The sequence below is a fragment of the Sus scrofa genome, chromosome 16 (assembly GCF_054392235.1).
Source record: "Sus scrofa isolate SSC_HxYL_T2T_F1_AM1 chromosome 16, Sscrofa_HxYL_maternal_Yorkshire_Landrace_v2.0, whole genome shotgun sequence".
In the NCBI taxonomy this organism is placed as follows: domain Eukaryota; kingdom Metazoa; phylum Chordata; class Mammalia; order Artiodactyla; family Suidae; genus Sus; species Sus scrofa.
In genome coordinates, this window is record NC_139398.1 from 34,352,986 (window position 1) to 34,367,954 (window position 14,969).

General features: G+C 35.3%; 1 protein-coding gene across 8 annotated transcripts in view; it reads left to right on the forward strand.

Moving 5' to 3' along the window:
• Positions 1-14,969, forward strand: part of NIPBL (NIPBL cohesin loading factor) — a 212,276-nt gene that overhangs the window by 134,442 nt on the left and 62,865 nt on the right. For all 8 annotated transcript variants that reach the window (XM_085002054.1, XM_021076590.2, XM_085002053.1 and 5 more), the window contains 6 exons: positions 2,982-3,164; positions 7,515-7,712; positions 7,956-8,027; positions 8,124-8,213; positions 10,203-10,306; positions 14,093-14,179. In XM_085002054.1, the coding sequence (XP_084858180.1) occupies positions 2,982-3,164; positions 7,515-7,712; positions 7,956-8,027; positions 8,124-8,213; positions 10,203-10,306; positions 14,093-14,179 (734 nt within the window). The remainder of the gene's footprint in view (positions 1-2,981; positions 3,165-7,514; positions 7,713-7,955; positions 8,028-8,123; positions 8,214-10,202; positions 10,307-14,092; positions 14,180-14,969) is intronic.

The window sequence follows — 14,969 nt, forward strand, 5'->3', positions numbered from 1 at the left end:
CTCCTAGTTCTCTGCTCCTGTTCTTCGCCCTCCACCTCACTCCACCTCATCTCTGTTGAAAACCCCCTGTGTTCATGAAATATCTCCTATTCCCTCAGAAATAGTCATTCACCTTTTTCTTATTTCCATAAAATATAACTTGCATTTCCTAGGAAAATTCGTCTCAAGTTAGTATAATTTTTTTTTTTCTTGGTTTTTAGAGCCACACCGATGGCATATGGAAGTTCCCAGGCTAGGGGTTGAATCAGAGCCACAGCAATGCCAGATCCAAGCCGCGTCTGTGACCTACAGCACAGCTCACGGCAATGTTGGATCCTTAACCCACTGATCAAGGCCAGGGATCGAACCTGTGTCCTCAGGATACTAATCAGATTCATTTCCACTGAGCCATGATGGGAACTCCAAGATTTTTTTTCGTTAAGAGAGAATGAAAAGAGCAGAGCCCTTATTCTCAGAATATAATAAACCATTGTAAAGAGAGTGCAAGTACCAATATACCTTACCTCTTGATTATTTATTGTATATTTATCTGCAGGGTGATTCTGTAACATTATATCAAGTCAGTATAACTTTGTGAATGGGAATCTAATCTAAGCAGAACATAATCAGGTCAATCTGCTTCTTAAAAATTCTCATGATAGAGTTCCCTGGTGGCCTCTCAGTTAAGGATCTGATGTTGTCACTGCTGTCACTCGGATTTGATCCATGGCCAGGGAACTTCCCATATCCCACGGGTGCAGCCAAGAAAACCCGTAATGAACTAAAAGCCAAATACTTTGGATTATCAATATTTATAGACCCCAAAAGGTTATAACATTTTATGTAGTACAGAAAAAGAAAGACTTTCCATTTTTTAAATATTTGGGAATAGCTTCGGTGTATAAAATATTGCAATTCTGAAAGTATACAAGAAGGTCATCTGTAAGTGAACATAAATTGTGAACTACAGAGTCAGAAATCATTTACCAACTATCTGTTTATACAAACTTAATATTATAGGTCTTATGGAAAGGGGAAGCTATGTACTATGATCCTTCCATCAAAAAACCACCTCTTTAGTTAGAAGTATTCAGAGCATAAGGACTTGTAAATGAGATGCAGAGCATGTTTACCTTGGGGCCAAAGATACTGATGATCCAAAGCTAATGTTGATCTTTATTTTCACCTCTATTAATATTCTAAAAAGTGGACCTCACTGTTAAAACACAATTGAATTAAGAAAGCCAGAGCAAGGAAATGTTACATGATTTGAAAACGACACAGATAAGTTAAACTCAACATTAGGATGTCATGATTCTAAGCAGTGAAGTCTTTGGACTGTTACTAGTTACAAATATTACATCTTTGTTGGGAAAAATAATTTCTATAAGCATCCTTAGAAGAATAGAAGACTAAAAGTTACTGAAATAACTCCTTCACGGTGTTGAAAAGTTTCATGATAAATAAAAAAGGATTATTGGAGTTCCCGTTGTGGCTCAGTGGTTAACGAATCCGACTAGGAACCATGAGGTTGCGGGTTCGATCCCTGCCCTTGCTTAGTGGGTTAAGGACCTGGTGTTGCCGTGAGCTATGGTGTAGGTTGCAGACGTGGCTTGGATCGCATGTTGCTATTGTTCTGGTGTCGGCCAGCGGCTGCAGCTCCAGTTGGACCCCTAGCCTGGGAACCTCCATATGCCGCGAGAGGGGCCCTAGAAAAGGCAAAAAGACCAAAAAAAAAAAAAGGATTATTCTTCAAATTATTGAGATTAATTTGTTTCATATTCTTAAGTTATTAATATTGTATATTCTTGAGGCCTTTGTTTTAAACAGTACCCATTTATTTTTGGAATGATTTATTTTTATTTTCTATATAAGCAGTATTATCATTGGTTTATCAGTCTTAATGTTGATTATAGTTATTACTGTTTCCTGCTGTAAACCACTAAGGTACTCTCTGCTCCCAGTTCTTTAGCAGGTAAAAATTAGCAGGTAAAATTTAGCAGGTAAGACATCATTTTTATACTGCTACTCATAGATTTGCATGGGTAAGTAAAGTAAGTTGTAATCTTTAGTAGTCATGGACAAATTAACCTGAGTAAATAACTTTTGTTACTTCTTTATTTTTAAGTTCTCAACAGGATGTTAAGAATTTATTTTTTCATAACAGCTGCTTATGTGTTTGTGTATATGGGTATAGGAATAGATAGTAAATATTATGTTAATAATTGTAATTGTATCATATTGATATACTTACCCTGTCTTTACTCTTTCATGGGAAAATATGAATTTATTTTATAATAGACTTGAATTTATAATTTTCAGTTATAGATATTTATATTTTAAAGTATTTTTTCTATTTATCTTGTCTTTCATGTCTCTGTTATCTTCTGTTAAATGCACATATTGGTTTATCTGTTTGAGGAAATTTTCTGTAATGGTAAAGGCATTACCTTGCCTCTCAAATAGACAGTGATAGGTAAAATCATCTGAAACTCTTGTCCTAGCCACTGTACTCAACCACCAAGATCATAGAGGAAAAGAAGGAAGTGATTAGTATCCTCCAACACTTCTCATTTTTACTGAGGAATAGAATTACTTTTCAACTAACTACTCCAGGCTTCTATAAAGCAAATTTAGGTGCTACTGAGAATGTGAGATGTATCTCCTACTACAAATAAACCTAATAATGCAAGTGGAACTCTAGTTTCAAAAAGTTTTTAGTCAGTGCAGACAAATGAAGGCATTAATTACATCAAAAATTGATGATATAACTACCTTCCATTGCTATGATAAGTACCATATTTTTAAAGTTATTGTATAATGATGTCAGTTTAGAGTTAAGACTTAAAGTTGTAAATATGAATGTGGATGTGTTTTATTAAAATACAAAAATGACTTAGAAAACATACATAAATATTAATTTTTCATTTTCATTGTGCAAATTTAGTTAAAATTTCCCTTTTATCTTCAGATTTATATTTTTTCTTACCTTTTATTAATAGGTAGTATAGATCAATCAGTGTTAAAAGAATTACCCCCTGAACTCCTGGCAGAAATTGAATCTACCATGCCACTTTGTGAACGTGTGAAAATGAATAAACGCAAGCGTAGCACAGTTAATGAAAAGCCAAAATATGCTGAAATCAGTTCAGATGAAGATAATGATAGTGATGAAGCTTTTGAATGTAAGTATCACATAATTTTATTATTACTTTGGAATTAAAAAGCAGATTGATGTGTTTGTCTCATAAGTTTTGGGGTTAGCAAGAGTATAATCTTAATTCTTAATAATTTAGTATAGCAAGTTTTTTCTTTATACTTAAAAACATGTGAAAGATGAGATCAGTTGGCACCAAGAAAAAAAATTTTAATGAGTTATAATTAGTGTCAAATAACATGGGTATGTTTCTATATGCACTTAGCAAATATATATTGAGCTCCCACTATATGCTAGGCAGTGAGAATAAAAATATAACCAATAGAATGTGGCCCCTATCTTTGAAGAACCTTGAGTCTAATGGGGGAAATATGTAAACAATTGTAGTACAGTAAGAAGAGTGCAATGATAATAGTAAATCCAGGGTGCTGTGGGAGCACATTGGATTGGCATCAGAATTATACTGGGGATTCAAAGAACGCTTACTGGAAGAGGTGACACTTGAGTCTTGAAGGACACGTAGGAGATAGCCAGATGAAGAAGTATTTAAAACCATACTATCACTAAATTATGAATGGATTAGCCCACATTGCCAATGATCTGTGTGGTTTGGACCTGGCTTCTCCTTTTTGCCCAGCTGTGTCCTGGAATTCCTCCCTTGTTTCACTGTTTTCCAGAGCTGGCTTCTTCACTACACAGCTACCTCTCTACAACACTGTGATCACCTGTCTTTGCACTAGACTTGCTATACCTCGCCTGTCTTCCTACTGGTCCACTGAAAAAGTTCTTCTCTTTTATCCCTATCTTCCTTCTACTGGAGCAAGAGAATTGAGCCTAGCCAAGAGGGGTCAGCAGCCTTGTTTGACTTAAACGGCATTCAGTGGAAACAGACTATGGGAGATCTTCACTTGTGTGCCAACTGACTTAGTCATTATGACCAAAAGAAGTGGGAAGACCATCAGTGTGTTCTACCTATTTCTCCTAGTGTCCATAGATTGAGGTGTGACAAGCAAGGGCAGGAAGGACAGATGCATGCTGCCATTTTTAAATGTATATCGTTGATGGAAGCCCTTCACCTCCTCCAGATTTTTAATCAATGTTCATTTACTCTGATTTTCTTAAAATTGTGAGCTCTCGAGCTATGAACAGTAGACTATGAATACTGAACAAATCTGAACAAAGTTTTAAAAGTGAAATAAAATATATAGCAAAGTTAATCTGACATATTTATATGTATAATTGTTATACTTTGTATTATCGTAAGATGTATTTACATGCAGTAATTTCAATGGCTAAAGCTAATACTTTTTTTATCATAATAAGACATTTTGTTCATGTGGGAACATATGATCCGGAAAGGGAGAGGAGAAAGGAGACCTGGTGGCCCAGAGACTCACTCCCCTTTGTGTATATGCCTCTCCTTCACGCTCCTTCCCCTCCCCTAATATATCACCATTTCTAAAAGGAACAGCTAAGAAGAAGGAGTTCCTTAATTGCAGACTGATTTCAAATCACACGTCAACTCCAGTTAATTGAGAGTGGCTGACTGCGTTGCTAAGCTGATGAGAATTCTGAAGCTACCACCCAGTTAAGTTAAAAGGACAGCATAGTCAGAAAAGCCCACCGAATATAAAATAGAGGAGAGAGCCACACATGCCCCGTATTTGTCATCATTGCAGCCATGATTCTTTTCCTTACATTGTTATGAGAGCTGTTGCCTCGTCTTATGGGAGTACATAGTTTCATGTTAAAACCCATGGATCTCATTATATTTATGCCCAATACATTGAAAGATAATATTAGAGCTGCAACCCATGCTGGAAAAATGGGGGGTTTCTCTGGGTTTTTCAAGAGACCTTAGAATAGCTTCCTGGTTTTTTGGTGGTTTTTTAGTTTTTTAGTTTATTTCTGTACAAATAACTATAGGAAAGTTGACTCTGTGGCCACTGATTTGAGTGATGGAAGAATTCCAATTGGTAGTTGATTTAAACAACCAATTATTGTTTTACCGTAACCAGAACAATGTAATAAAAATATTGGACAAAACAAAATGTAAAAATATTATGAGAACATAAGTAGCAAGCATTATGCTGCTTTGAGGAAGAAAGACCTTTTTAAAACAAAGTTTTACTGCACTTTAATCAAAGTGGTTTCCTAAAAATCTAAAACTAAGGAAATAGTTTTGTTGAAGGATAAGGGAAATATTGAGGGCTAACTTTGAAAGTGGGGCCACACAGATTTGGAGAGTCATAGCACAATTAAAAAGTCTCTGAGTTGCTTGTAGAGGAGAATGGGGGATATAAGAAACTAAAGAGACATATAGGTAAAATTTGGAAAGGGGGGTGGAAAACACCCAAGTCATATTTTACGTACCTCTCTTTTGAGCTCTTCCCCTACTTCTTCCAGGGTATCAAGAGAAATAGACCATGAACAAGCTAGTCATAATGAATTGGGATCCTAATAGAACCTTGTTGCAATATACTATGAATATATAAAAGTTGGTGGGGGGGTTTCCCCTGATTTACCGTTCCATTTTTAATAATTGCTTAGTTTAATAAATGTGAAACAAAAATCTTCAAGAACTGTAAAAACTACCACCAATACAGCATATCGTATGTACTTACTAAGATTTTTTTTTTAGCATTTTCTACTCATAAAAGTTAAGACGAAATTTCTTATGAAATTAATTACAATTCAGAAAGACTAAATAGGTCATATTTGAGGTCCTAGAATACTACTTTCTGAACAAGTTTGTTGTCATTCTTCAAGTTAGGTATTTTCAGTACATGTTAAAAAACATTTAGTGAATGCTATATATAAATAACCCGTTTCTCTGACACATACATTCACACCTTCTTATTTTATGAGGCATTTCCTCACTAAGAGAATGTTCTGGGGCACACTAATCACAAAAGGAGGGGAATCCTGCCTCTTATTGTAGTCAAATTTTTACCTAATTATAATCATTGAAGATTTAAGTAAATCTATTTACATTTGTCTTTTTATGAAACATCTTGCTATATGCCAAGCCTACAAGCACAAAGAAGGGGAAACAAAATTATCTTTTTCTGCCAAGCTATCAGTAGATTCTTGAATAGGAATAGCTAGGTGAAATTAGCCAAGGTATAAACATTAATTATTAACAAAAGGACACTGGCACAAGCACGGATAGAGTGCATGGGACAAATATTGGCATCCTTAAATCTAAGCCACGTAGGGGTCTAGGGACTCAAGCAAGAGTTTTGTCTTAAGTTCTTGGGTATTGATCATAGTTAGGAATTCAGAATAGAAACAAGTCACAAGAAATCAAGTCCAATTGAGTCCGGTTCAGATCAGCAAACTAAAAAGTAATTCACTCTCGACAACAAGTGGTCATTCCAACAACCAGTGTATGATCCCAAGAGGTAGGACATACTAGTTCTTTATCCTGGTTTTAATTTGCTAGTGATATACCCAAGAGCAGTTATGGTAAATATTTTTCACTTGTATTCCCTCTAACACTCACTGGACAGACATTTCTAATCAGTCTTTCTTGCTGAAATACAGTGCTTTGTCTCAGGGCTCAGAATTATTCTCAACATTATGCTCTAGGCAGCTACTACCAGTTGATCAGAGTTGATGTGTCAGATGAAATCTGTTTACCAGTTCTGCCTAGAGCCTCCTGTCAGTACTGGTGATTTTAGCAGAATGCTTAGACCTCTGGAAGGATGGGGAAAGGATTGAAGGTAACACATAAAAATGTTTATCTAGCATGCATAAGCTTAAATGCTGTCTCCTTGAGTTTAAACAAGTGTATTGTTGGAGAACTGAATTCAGTATGTGAGTATTTACAACTATACAGGTTTGTTTTGTCTTTGTAGCCTGTTATGTTAGGTTATCAGAGTCTGTTGAATTTATAGCTAAGATGTGGACTTAACTTGGCTGTTAATTAATAGTGTATATGGTTACCCATGTGCTGTAACACTCAGAAGTTTACTCTTCCTTGAAACCCTGCTCCCCATCCACAATTTAAATGCTTAAAGTTGTATCTGCTTTTCATCCAAATTCTAGATACAGTTTATTTTACATGTCTTAATTAATCCTGAAGTTTAGATATTATCTATACTGACTCATTGAATACTTCTTTGAGCACTGTGGTTTAATTCTCAGAACATTCCTATCTATATTTATTAGCAAACCCGGTTTATGTAAAAAAATTTAAATCTACGTGAATGCTAAAATAAATGATACCATTTCTGTACCATAATTTATTTTTCTGGTTAAACAGAATGACTCAGAATTTCCTAGACCCACATAAAAAAGTGATTCATTTTTAAAGTGCAAGTTTTAATAGTCTTTTAAATGAGGTAAATTATTTGTCATGGGGATTTGCTTTTAGCCTCTAGGAAACGACATAAAAAAGATGATGATAAAGCTTGGGAATATGAAGAGCGTGACAGAAGAAGCTCTGGGGATCATAGGAGAAGTGGCCACTCTCATGAAGGAAGAAGGAGTTCGGGTGGTGGTCGTTATCGAAACCGAAGTCCATCAGATTCTGACATGGAAGATTATTCTCCTCCTCCCAGCCTTAGTGAGGGTAATTCATCAGTGTCAACAGATTTCTTACATAAGCTGATTTAAATTTAGGGCTTTAACTTTGAAGAATTTTCATACCTTTTTATGAGTTAATTAACAACTCCTAATTTTTAATCAAGACAAAAGTTTGGATTGGCAGTGGTTATTGTTAAAATATTTAATATTCAGGAAGAAAGTAGAACCAGAAATAGAAATACTTCAAGTTGTTGTTCTTGCATTCACTATTTCTTTTTGTTCATTTTAGTTGCTAGAAAAATGAAGAAAAAAGAAAAACAGAAGAAGCGGAAAGCTTATGAACCAAAACTAACACCTGAAGGTAACATTTTAGGTTGTCTTTATTCATAGTCTTCAGCTTCAGTATTCTACTTGGAATGTGGATAATAAGTTTTGAGATTTTTTCCTTCTCTTGTAGAAATGATGGATTCTTCAACTTTTAAGAGATTCACAGCCTCAATAGAAAATATTTTGGATAATTTAGAAGATATGGATTTTACTGCATTTGGTAAAGTCATTTAAAAATATATTTATTTACCTCTAAATATAAAGTCAATTTAAAATATATTGGAGTTCCCATTGTGGCTCAACAGTTAATGAACCCGACTAGCATCCATGAGGACGCAGGTTTGATCCCTGGCCTCTCTCAGTGGGTTAAGGATCTGGCATTGCCATGAGTTGTGGTGTAGGTCGCAGACGTGGCTTGGATCTGATGTTGCTGTGGCTGTGGCATAGGCCGGCAGCTACAGCTCCGATTCAACCCCTAGCTTCAGAATCTTCATATGCCACAGGTGCGGCCCTAAAAAGAGACAAAAAGACCCCAAAAAAAAAAATGCACATATATATATGTATATATATATATGCATGTATGTGTGTGTATGTATGTATGTATGTATTTACCTATGTGTTTAGCTTTCTGCCAGTTACTTTTCTGGTTACAGAGGCATGATTTGAAATGTAGCTGTGGGGTCAAGTCTAGTCTGTGTTATTAAGCAACTGAAGACTTTGGTGTGAAAACCAAGTATTAAATTAGCTTAAAGGAGTTCCCTGGTGGCCTAGTAGTTCGGGATCCAGTATTGTCACTTGTGTGGCTTGGGTTACTGCTATGGCACAGGTTCGATCCCTGGCCCAAGAACTTCTGCATGCTGTGGGCACGGCCAAAAAAAGAAAGAGAAGAATAGAAAAAATAATAATTAGCTAAGTACTAATAGTGTTTTAAGAATCCTGAGATTGCAGCTATCACAGCAGATTAGAGTAATTAGGGAAGGCTTTATGCAAATGAAACTTGAGTAGGCCCTAGATGAGGAGGGTCCTAATATGAGCAAAAAACCTATCTATCAATTTATTCTGAAAGCCAATATTTACCAAATGCTTACTGTATGTCAGTGGTATATTAAGTGCTAGAGATGCAAATGTTAATATCTTGGCTTTAAATAATATAGAATCTAATATGGAAAACAAAACAGTAAAGCATTTAGAATACAGTAGGAATAATTTAATATTACATTTACAGTAATATAGGTTTATTAAAAAACACTGCTTACAGTATTTAGAGCTACTTTCAACAATTTTATGCCACTTTCAGCTGATATAAACACTAGTAGTTAATATATACAAAAGCTAGATGGCATACAATAATTCTGATGTGAGTATATCTATTTGAAAATGTTCGAAAAGGTATACCACTTTGTATTTTAAAAGCATTTGTCTTATGACAATTACTTGCCTAAGTATCATTAATGCATTTTCCCATTATTTGGAATATCTGTTTCCTCATTTCTAAAACTTTTCCACTTCTATGCTGAGAAACTGTCTTCCGTGTCATTTAAGATCCCAACAGGCAGTCATATGACACTCTCAAATTAGGATAATTTGATAGAGTTATTTACAAAGAGCCTGATTATAAAGTTAGGAGCAGAATATTACTGAAAATTGGGATTAATTTAAATTCTGGGGTTCAGAATATTACTGAAACCTTTGGGGTTCCCAGAGGAACAAGGTGCACAGAGAAGTCAGCAGGCTCAGTCAGTAGGGAAAAAAATATTGTGCAATGGGTTGCCTTGAAAAAAAGTAATCTTTTGGTCAGAGGACATAGGCAGCTTGAGGAGATCTTGCAAGGAAGAAGTTAGGGATGGAAGAACCCTGACGTCACTCTCTTTGTGACAGGACACTCTAGTGGCTGAACCCAAACAGAAACCAGAGGGCATGAAAGACTGTTGAGGTGGTCTCTGTAGGTTAACCTTCTGGGCAGAGAGCCTGGTTCAGAAGGATCATACAGTAATAAAGATAACAAAATATCTCTTCTTCTCATCTTAGAACTCTAATTTTAAATGTCCTTTCATTCAGGGTTTGTTTGAGGTTTACAGAGGCTTCTTAGAATGTTGTTTAGTTTGTTTATATTTGTTTGTGTATCCAGAAATGTTACTAAGAAGTAACACTTAACTGTTTTGAGCTATTTCTCTTGCTTACACTGTGTGTATTTGAATTGGTTTTTCAGGTGATGATGATGAAATCCCTCAGGAACTGCTCTTAGGAAAACATCAGCTTAATGAACTCGGCAGTGAATCTGCTAAAATTAAAGCAATGGGTATAATGGATAAGGTATCTCACTAAAAAATTATAAATTTACATACTATCTAATGTTTGAAATTAAAATTTTAAGGGTAGATGGCAAAGTTTACATAAAGTAATAATAATGAAAAGGCATGGTTGCCTTTAGAAAGTCTAATAGATTTATTTCTTTTAAAAAAAACAAAACTTGGAGTTCCTGTTGTGGCTCAGCAGTTAACGAACCCAAGTAGGATCCACGAGGATGCGGGTTCAATCTCTGGCCTCACTCTGTAGGTCTAGGATCCAGCGTTGCCGTGAGCTGTGGTTTAGGTCACAAACGTGGCTCAGATCTGGCATTGCTGCGGCTCTGGCATAGGCTGGCAGCTGTAGCTCCGATTTGACCCCTAGCCTGGAAACTTCCATATGCCACAGGTGCAGCCCTAAAAAGCAAAAACAAAACAAAACTTGGATCAAAGAAATAATGTATAAATCATTCTAACAAAAATCAAATTTTTCATTGTCTCAGACATTCAGATTATTTAAATGCGGGTATAGGAGAGTTCCTTGGTGGCTCAGAGATTTAAGCATCCGGTGTTGTTATTGCTGTGATGCAGGTTCAATCCTGGGCCCAGAACTTCCACACGCTGTGGGCATGGCCAAAAATAAAAATAAATGTAGGAATACACTAAATTTTTCTTTGATAGATCCTTTAGTCATTGACCTTAGTGAAGGAGTAAAGCTAAATTTTCAATACATTAATTATTAATAAGTACATAACTTCATTACTTTGGGCTTTATAATACCTTTTGTAAGCTGTCTTTCCCATAAGTTCTCTGTTGTTAAGTAATCCTGTTACACTAATGTAGTAGCAGAATATTTTTCCATTAATAATAGCTTCAAGCAGTAGCAATGGCATCAAGGTCTAGCTTTCTGTAATCTTTATGGGCCCCTAATCATTCCCTAAATTACTGAATGATTGCTATGCAAATAAATTTCAAAAACAGTCCTCTCCTCTTCTAACCAGGGTCCTCTTATGCAGAATTATCTAAGTCTTAAATTTCTTAGTCTGCAATATAGAAATAATGATTTGTTTTCCAAGGATAGCAGACAAAAACTTAATAAAAGATCATGTTTATGGATGGACCCAGAGATTATCATACTGAAGTAAGCTAGACAGAGAAAGGCAAATGGCATATGATATCACTTATATGTAGAATCTAATTTTAAAAGATACAAAACTTATTTAAAAAACAGAAACAAACTCCCAGATTTCAAAACCAATGTTATGGTTACCATAGGTGAAACCCAGGGAAGAATTGGAAGGGTGGGACTAACATATACACACTACTGTATAAAATAGATGAGTAATGAGAAGCTGCTGAATAGCAAAGGAAAATCTACCCAATAGCTTATAATTAACCTATATGGAGAAAAAAGAATGGATATGTTTATATATATGGCTGATTCATTTTGCTGTACACCTGAAAATAATACAACATGGTAAAACAACTACACTCCAATAAAATTAAAACATTTTTTAAAAGGATTCCTTATGAGTTCCTGTCATGATTCAGTGGTAAGGAACCCAACCAGTGTCCATGAGGACACAGGTTCAATCCCTGGCCTCGCTCTTTGGGTTATGGATCCGGCATTGCCGTGAGCTGTGGCAGAGGTCACAGAGGCAGATTGGATCTGGCATTGCTGTGGCTGTGGTGTAGGCCAATAGCTACAACTCCAGTTCAACCCCTAGACCAGAAACTTCCATATGCCACAGTGTAGCCCTAAAAAGACCAAAAAAAAAAAAAAAAGGATACCTTAACACTTAACACAGTTTATAAAAGAGTTTTATCTTAGATCCTTTGTGGTTAGCTTAGATTTAAAATAATAGAAGAAGGATTAATATCATGAACTCATAAAATATTTTTAAGCTAGCAGAATTATGTGAATCAGTTCAATTTTGAAATTAACACACACAAAAAAGAAAAGATCGTATTTACCTGAAAAATTTATTCTCAACAAAGTAAACTCAGTTTATTTCATCTTAAAAGTAGACTGGGAAAATTTTTCATGTTTTTTTACAAAAAAATATTAATTACTCCTTTTTTGTATTCATTTATATTAGTTTCAAGTGCACAACACAACAATTCTATATTTGTATTGCAAAATGATTGTAACAGTAAATCTACTTAATATCCATCAGCACACATAACTTTTTTCTTATGAGAACTTTAAGTTCTGTTCTCTTAGCAACTTTGAAATGTAAACTGAAGTATTATTATCTATAATCACCATGCTATACATTACTTTCCTAGGACTTACTTATAACTGGAAATTTGTACCTTTGGAGGACCTTCACCTATTTCACCCATCTCCAGACTCCATCTCTGGCAATTGCCAATCTGGTCTTTGTATATATGAATTCTCTCTTTAGTTTCCACATATATATGAGATCATATGGCATTTGTCTTTCTCTGTATGACTCATTTCTCTTAGCATAATACCCTCAAGGTCCCTCATCCATGTTGTCCCAAACAGCAAGATTTCCTTATCCATCCATCAGTAGACACTTTGGTTGCTTCCATGTCTTGGCAATTGTAAATGATATTACAGTGTACATGAGGATGCATAAGTCTCATAAAGTTAGTGTTTTTGTTTCCTTTGTATACATACCCAGAAGTGAAATTGATTAAATGATAGTTCTGTTTTTAATTTTTTGAGGAACCTCCATACTGATTTTCCATAGTGGGAGCACCAATTTACATTCTCACCAACAGTACACAAGGGTTCCATGAGTTTGGTTTTTAAAGCCAGATGTACATATCACATAATTAACCAAAAATTAATGTCTTGTTAGTTCACATTTATTGTGTGTAAGTGGTATGTTGATTTATTTTGTGTAGAGGAATATGGTATCAGTATTCTGAAGTGCCAGTCTTAGTTTTTACAAGTTCCATAGTTACATATAGCCAGTGTTTCTGTTTCACTAGATGAATTCGCAAGTATTTTCAAAGCATGGACAGTTTACCTAAAGTCTCCATAGTTTAATCTCTTTTGAACTTATCTAAAACAATATTTGGGGGAAATTTTTTCTGTACTCCAACATGTGTAATCAAAATGTACTTAATGTCAGTTACTCTCTTTTTCCTCCCATTCGACACCTCTGGCTGATTCCATTGAGATTCCTAGCTGCATGATAGGAATCTTAAAGGAAACCTATTCAGTCAAGGGAATGAGTAGTAAAAATTGCCTCCTGGCAAAACCTCTAAATTGACTAGTAATTTTTTAAATATAGAAAACATTATTTGTAAGAAATGAAATAGATATATTAAAAATAAGAAAAACTTCTACTAAATAAAGCAGTATTTTATTGCATTTATAACTTATTTCTAGTTTTGGGCTTCTGTTACTCAGAATACTACCTCGAATTTTTAGACACCTGTGGAATAACATTCTGGTATGGAAGCCATGTTATAATTAAATCAACAGATGAGATATAGAGAGAGTGTGTGTTTGTATGTGTGTGTTCATAGGTATATTCAGTGTCACTTTCACAAGAGCAGGGTGCCAGACATCAGAACAAATGCAGTCTTAATTAGTTACATGGCAAGATTTGAGTTAATAAGATACATGTGTGCCCATAATGTGTTTTTCTCTTCTGTCTTTTAGAAACAAGTAATGAGTTCTCTACATAGTTCAGATTTGAGTAGAGGATATAAGTGGGAAAATTTTATTTTCCCATTCTTTAACGGGGTGTTAATGCTATATATGCCATAGGCCAAAGGCGATAATTATACACTTTTACCAAAACCGATAAAAGAATTTATGCTTCTCTTTTAGCTTTCCACTGACAAAACTGTGAAAGTCCTAAATATCTTGGAGAAGAATATTCAAGATGGGTCAAAGCTCTCCACTTTGTTAAATCATGTAAGTTTAAGATCCACATTGTTAATTTCACCCTTATTATTGTTAATATGCAAATTTTTTCATAAGTTCAAATTCAAACTTTGATTTATAGGGAAAATTGCAAATTTCATTAATTTGAGCTTGTTAGCACATTTACTAGTTCATATTTATTTAGCCTTGCAGTTAGAATTGCATTTTTAGTGGTTTAAATTAATGTTACAGATTGTCAGTTTACACCTTTGATATAAATAAAAATAATGACAGATATAAATTCATTCAATTCAAAGGACTTTTTTTTTTTTTTTTTTTTTTTTTTTTTTTTAAGGGCTGCACCCATAGTATATGGAGCTTCTCAGGTGAGGGGTCAAATTGGAGCTACAGCTACCAGCCTATGCCACAGCAACACGGGATCCGAGTTGCGTTTGTGACCTACCCCACAGCTCAGGGCAACACCAGATCCTTAACCCACTGAGTGAGGCTAGGAATTGAACCCAAAACCTCATGGTTCCTAGTCAGATTCGTTCCCTCTGCACCACTATGGGAACTCCACAAAGGACCATTTTTTAATCTTACATTATACTGCTCTTTCTGTAAGTGTATGAGTATTTAAAATGTCCTTTCAGGAGTTCCCGTCATGGCCCAGCAGTTAGCGAAACTGACTAGTATCCATGAGGACGCAGGGTTGATCCCTGGCCTCACTCAGTGGGTTAAGGATCTAGCATTGCTGTGAGCTGTGGTGTAGGTCACAGATGTGGCTCGGATCCTATATTGCTGTGGCTCTTGCATATGCTGGCAGATTGGACCTCTAGCC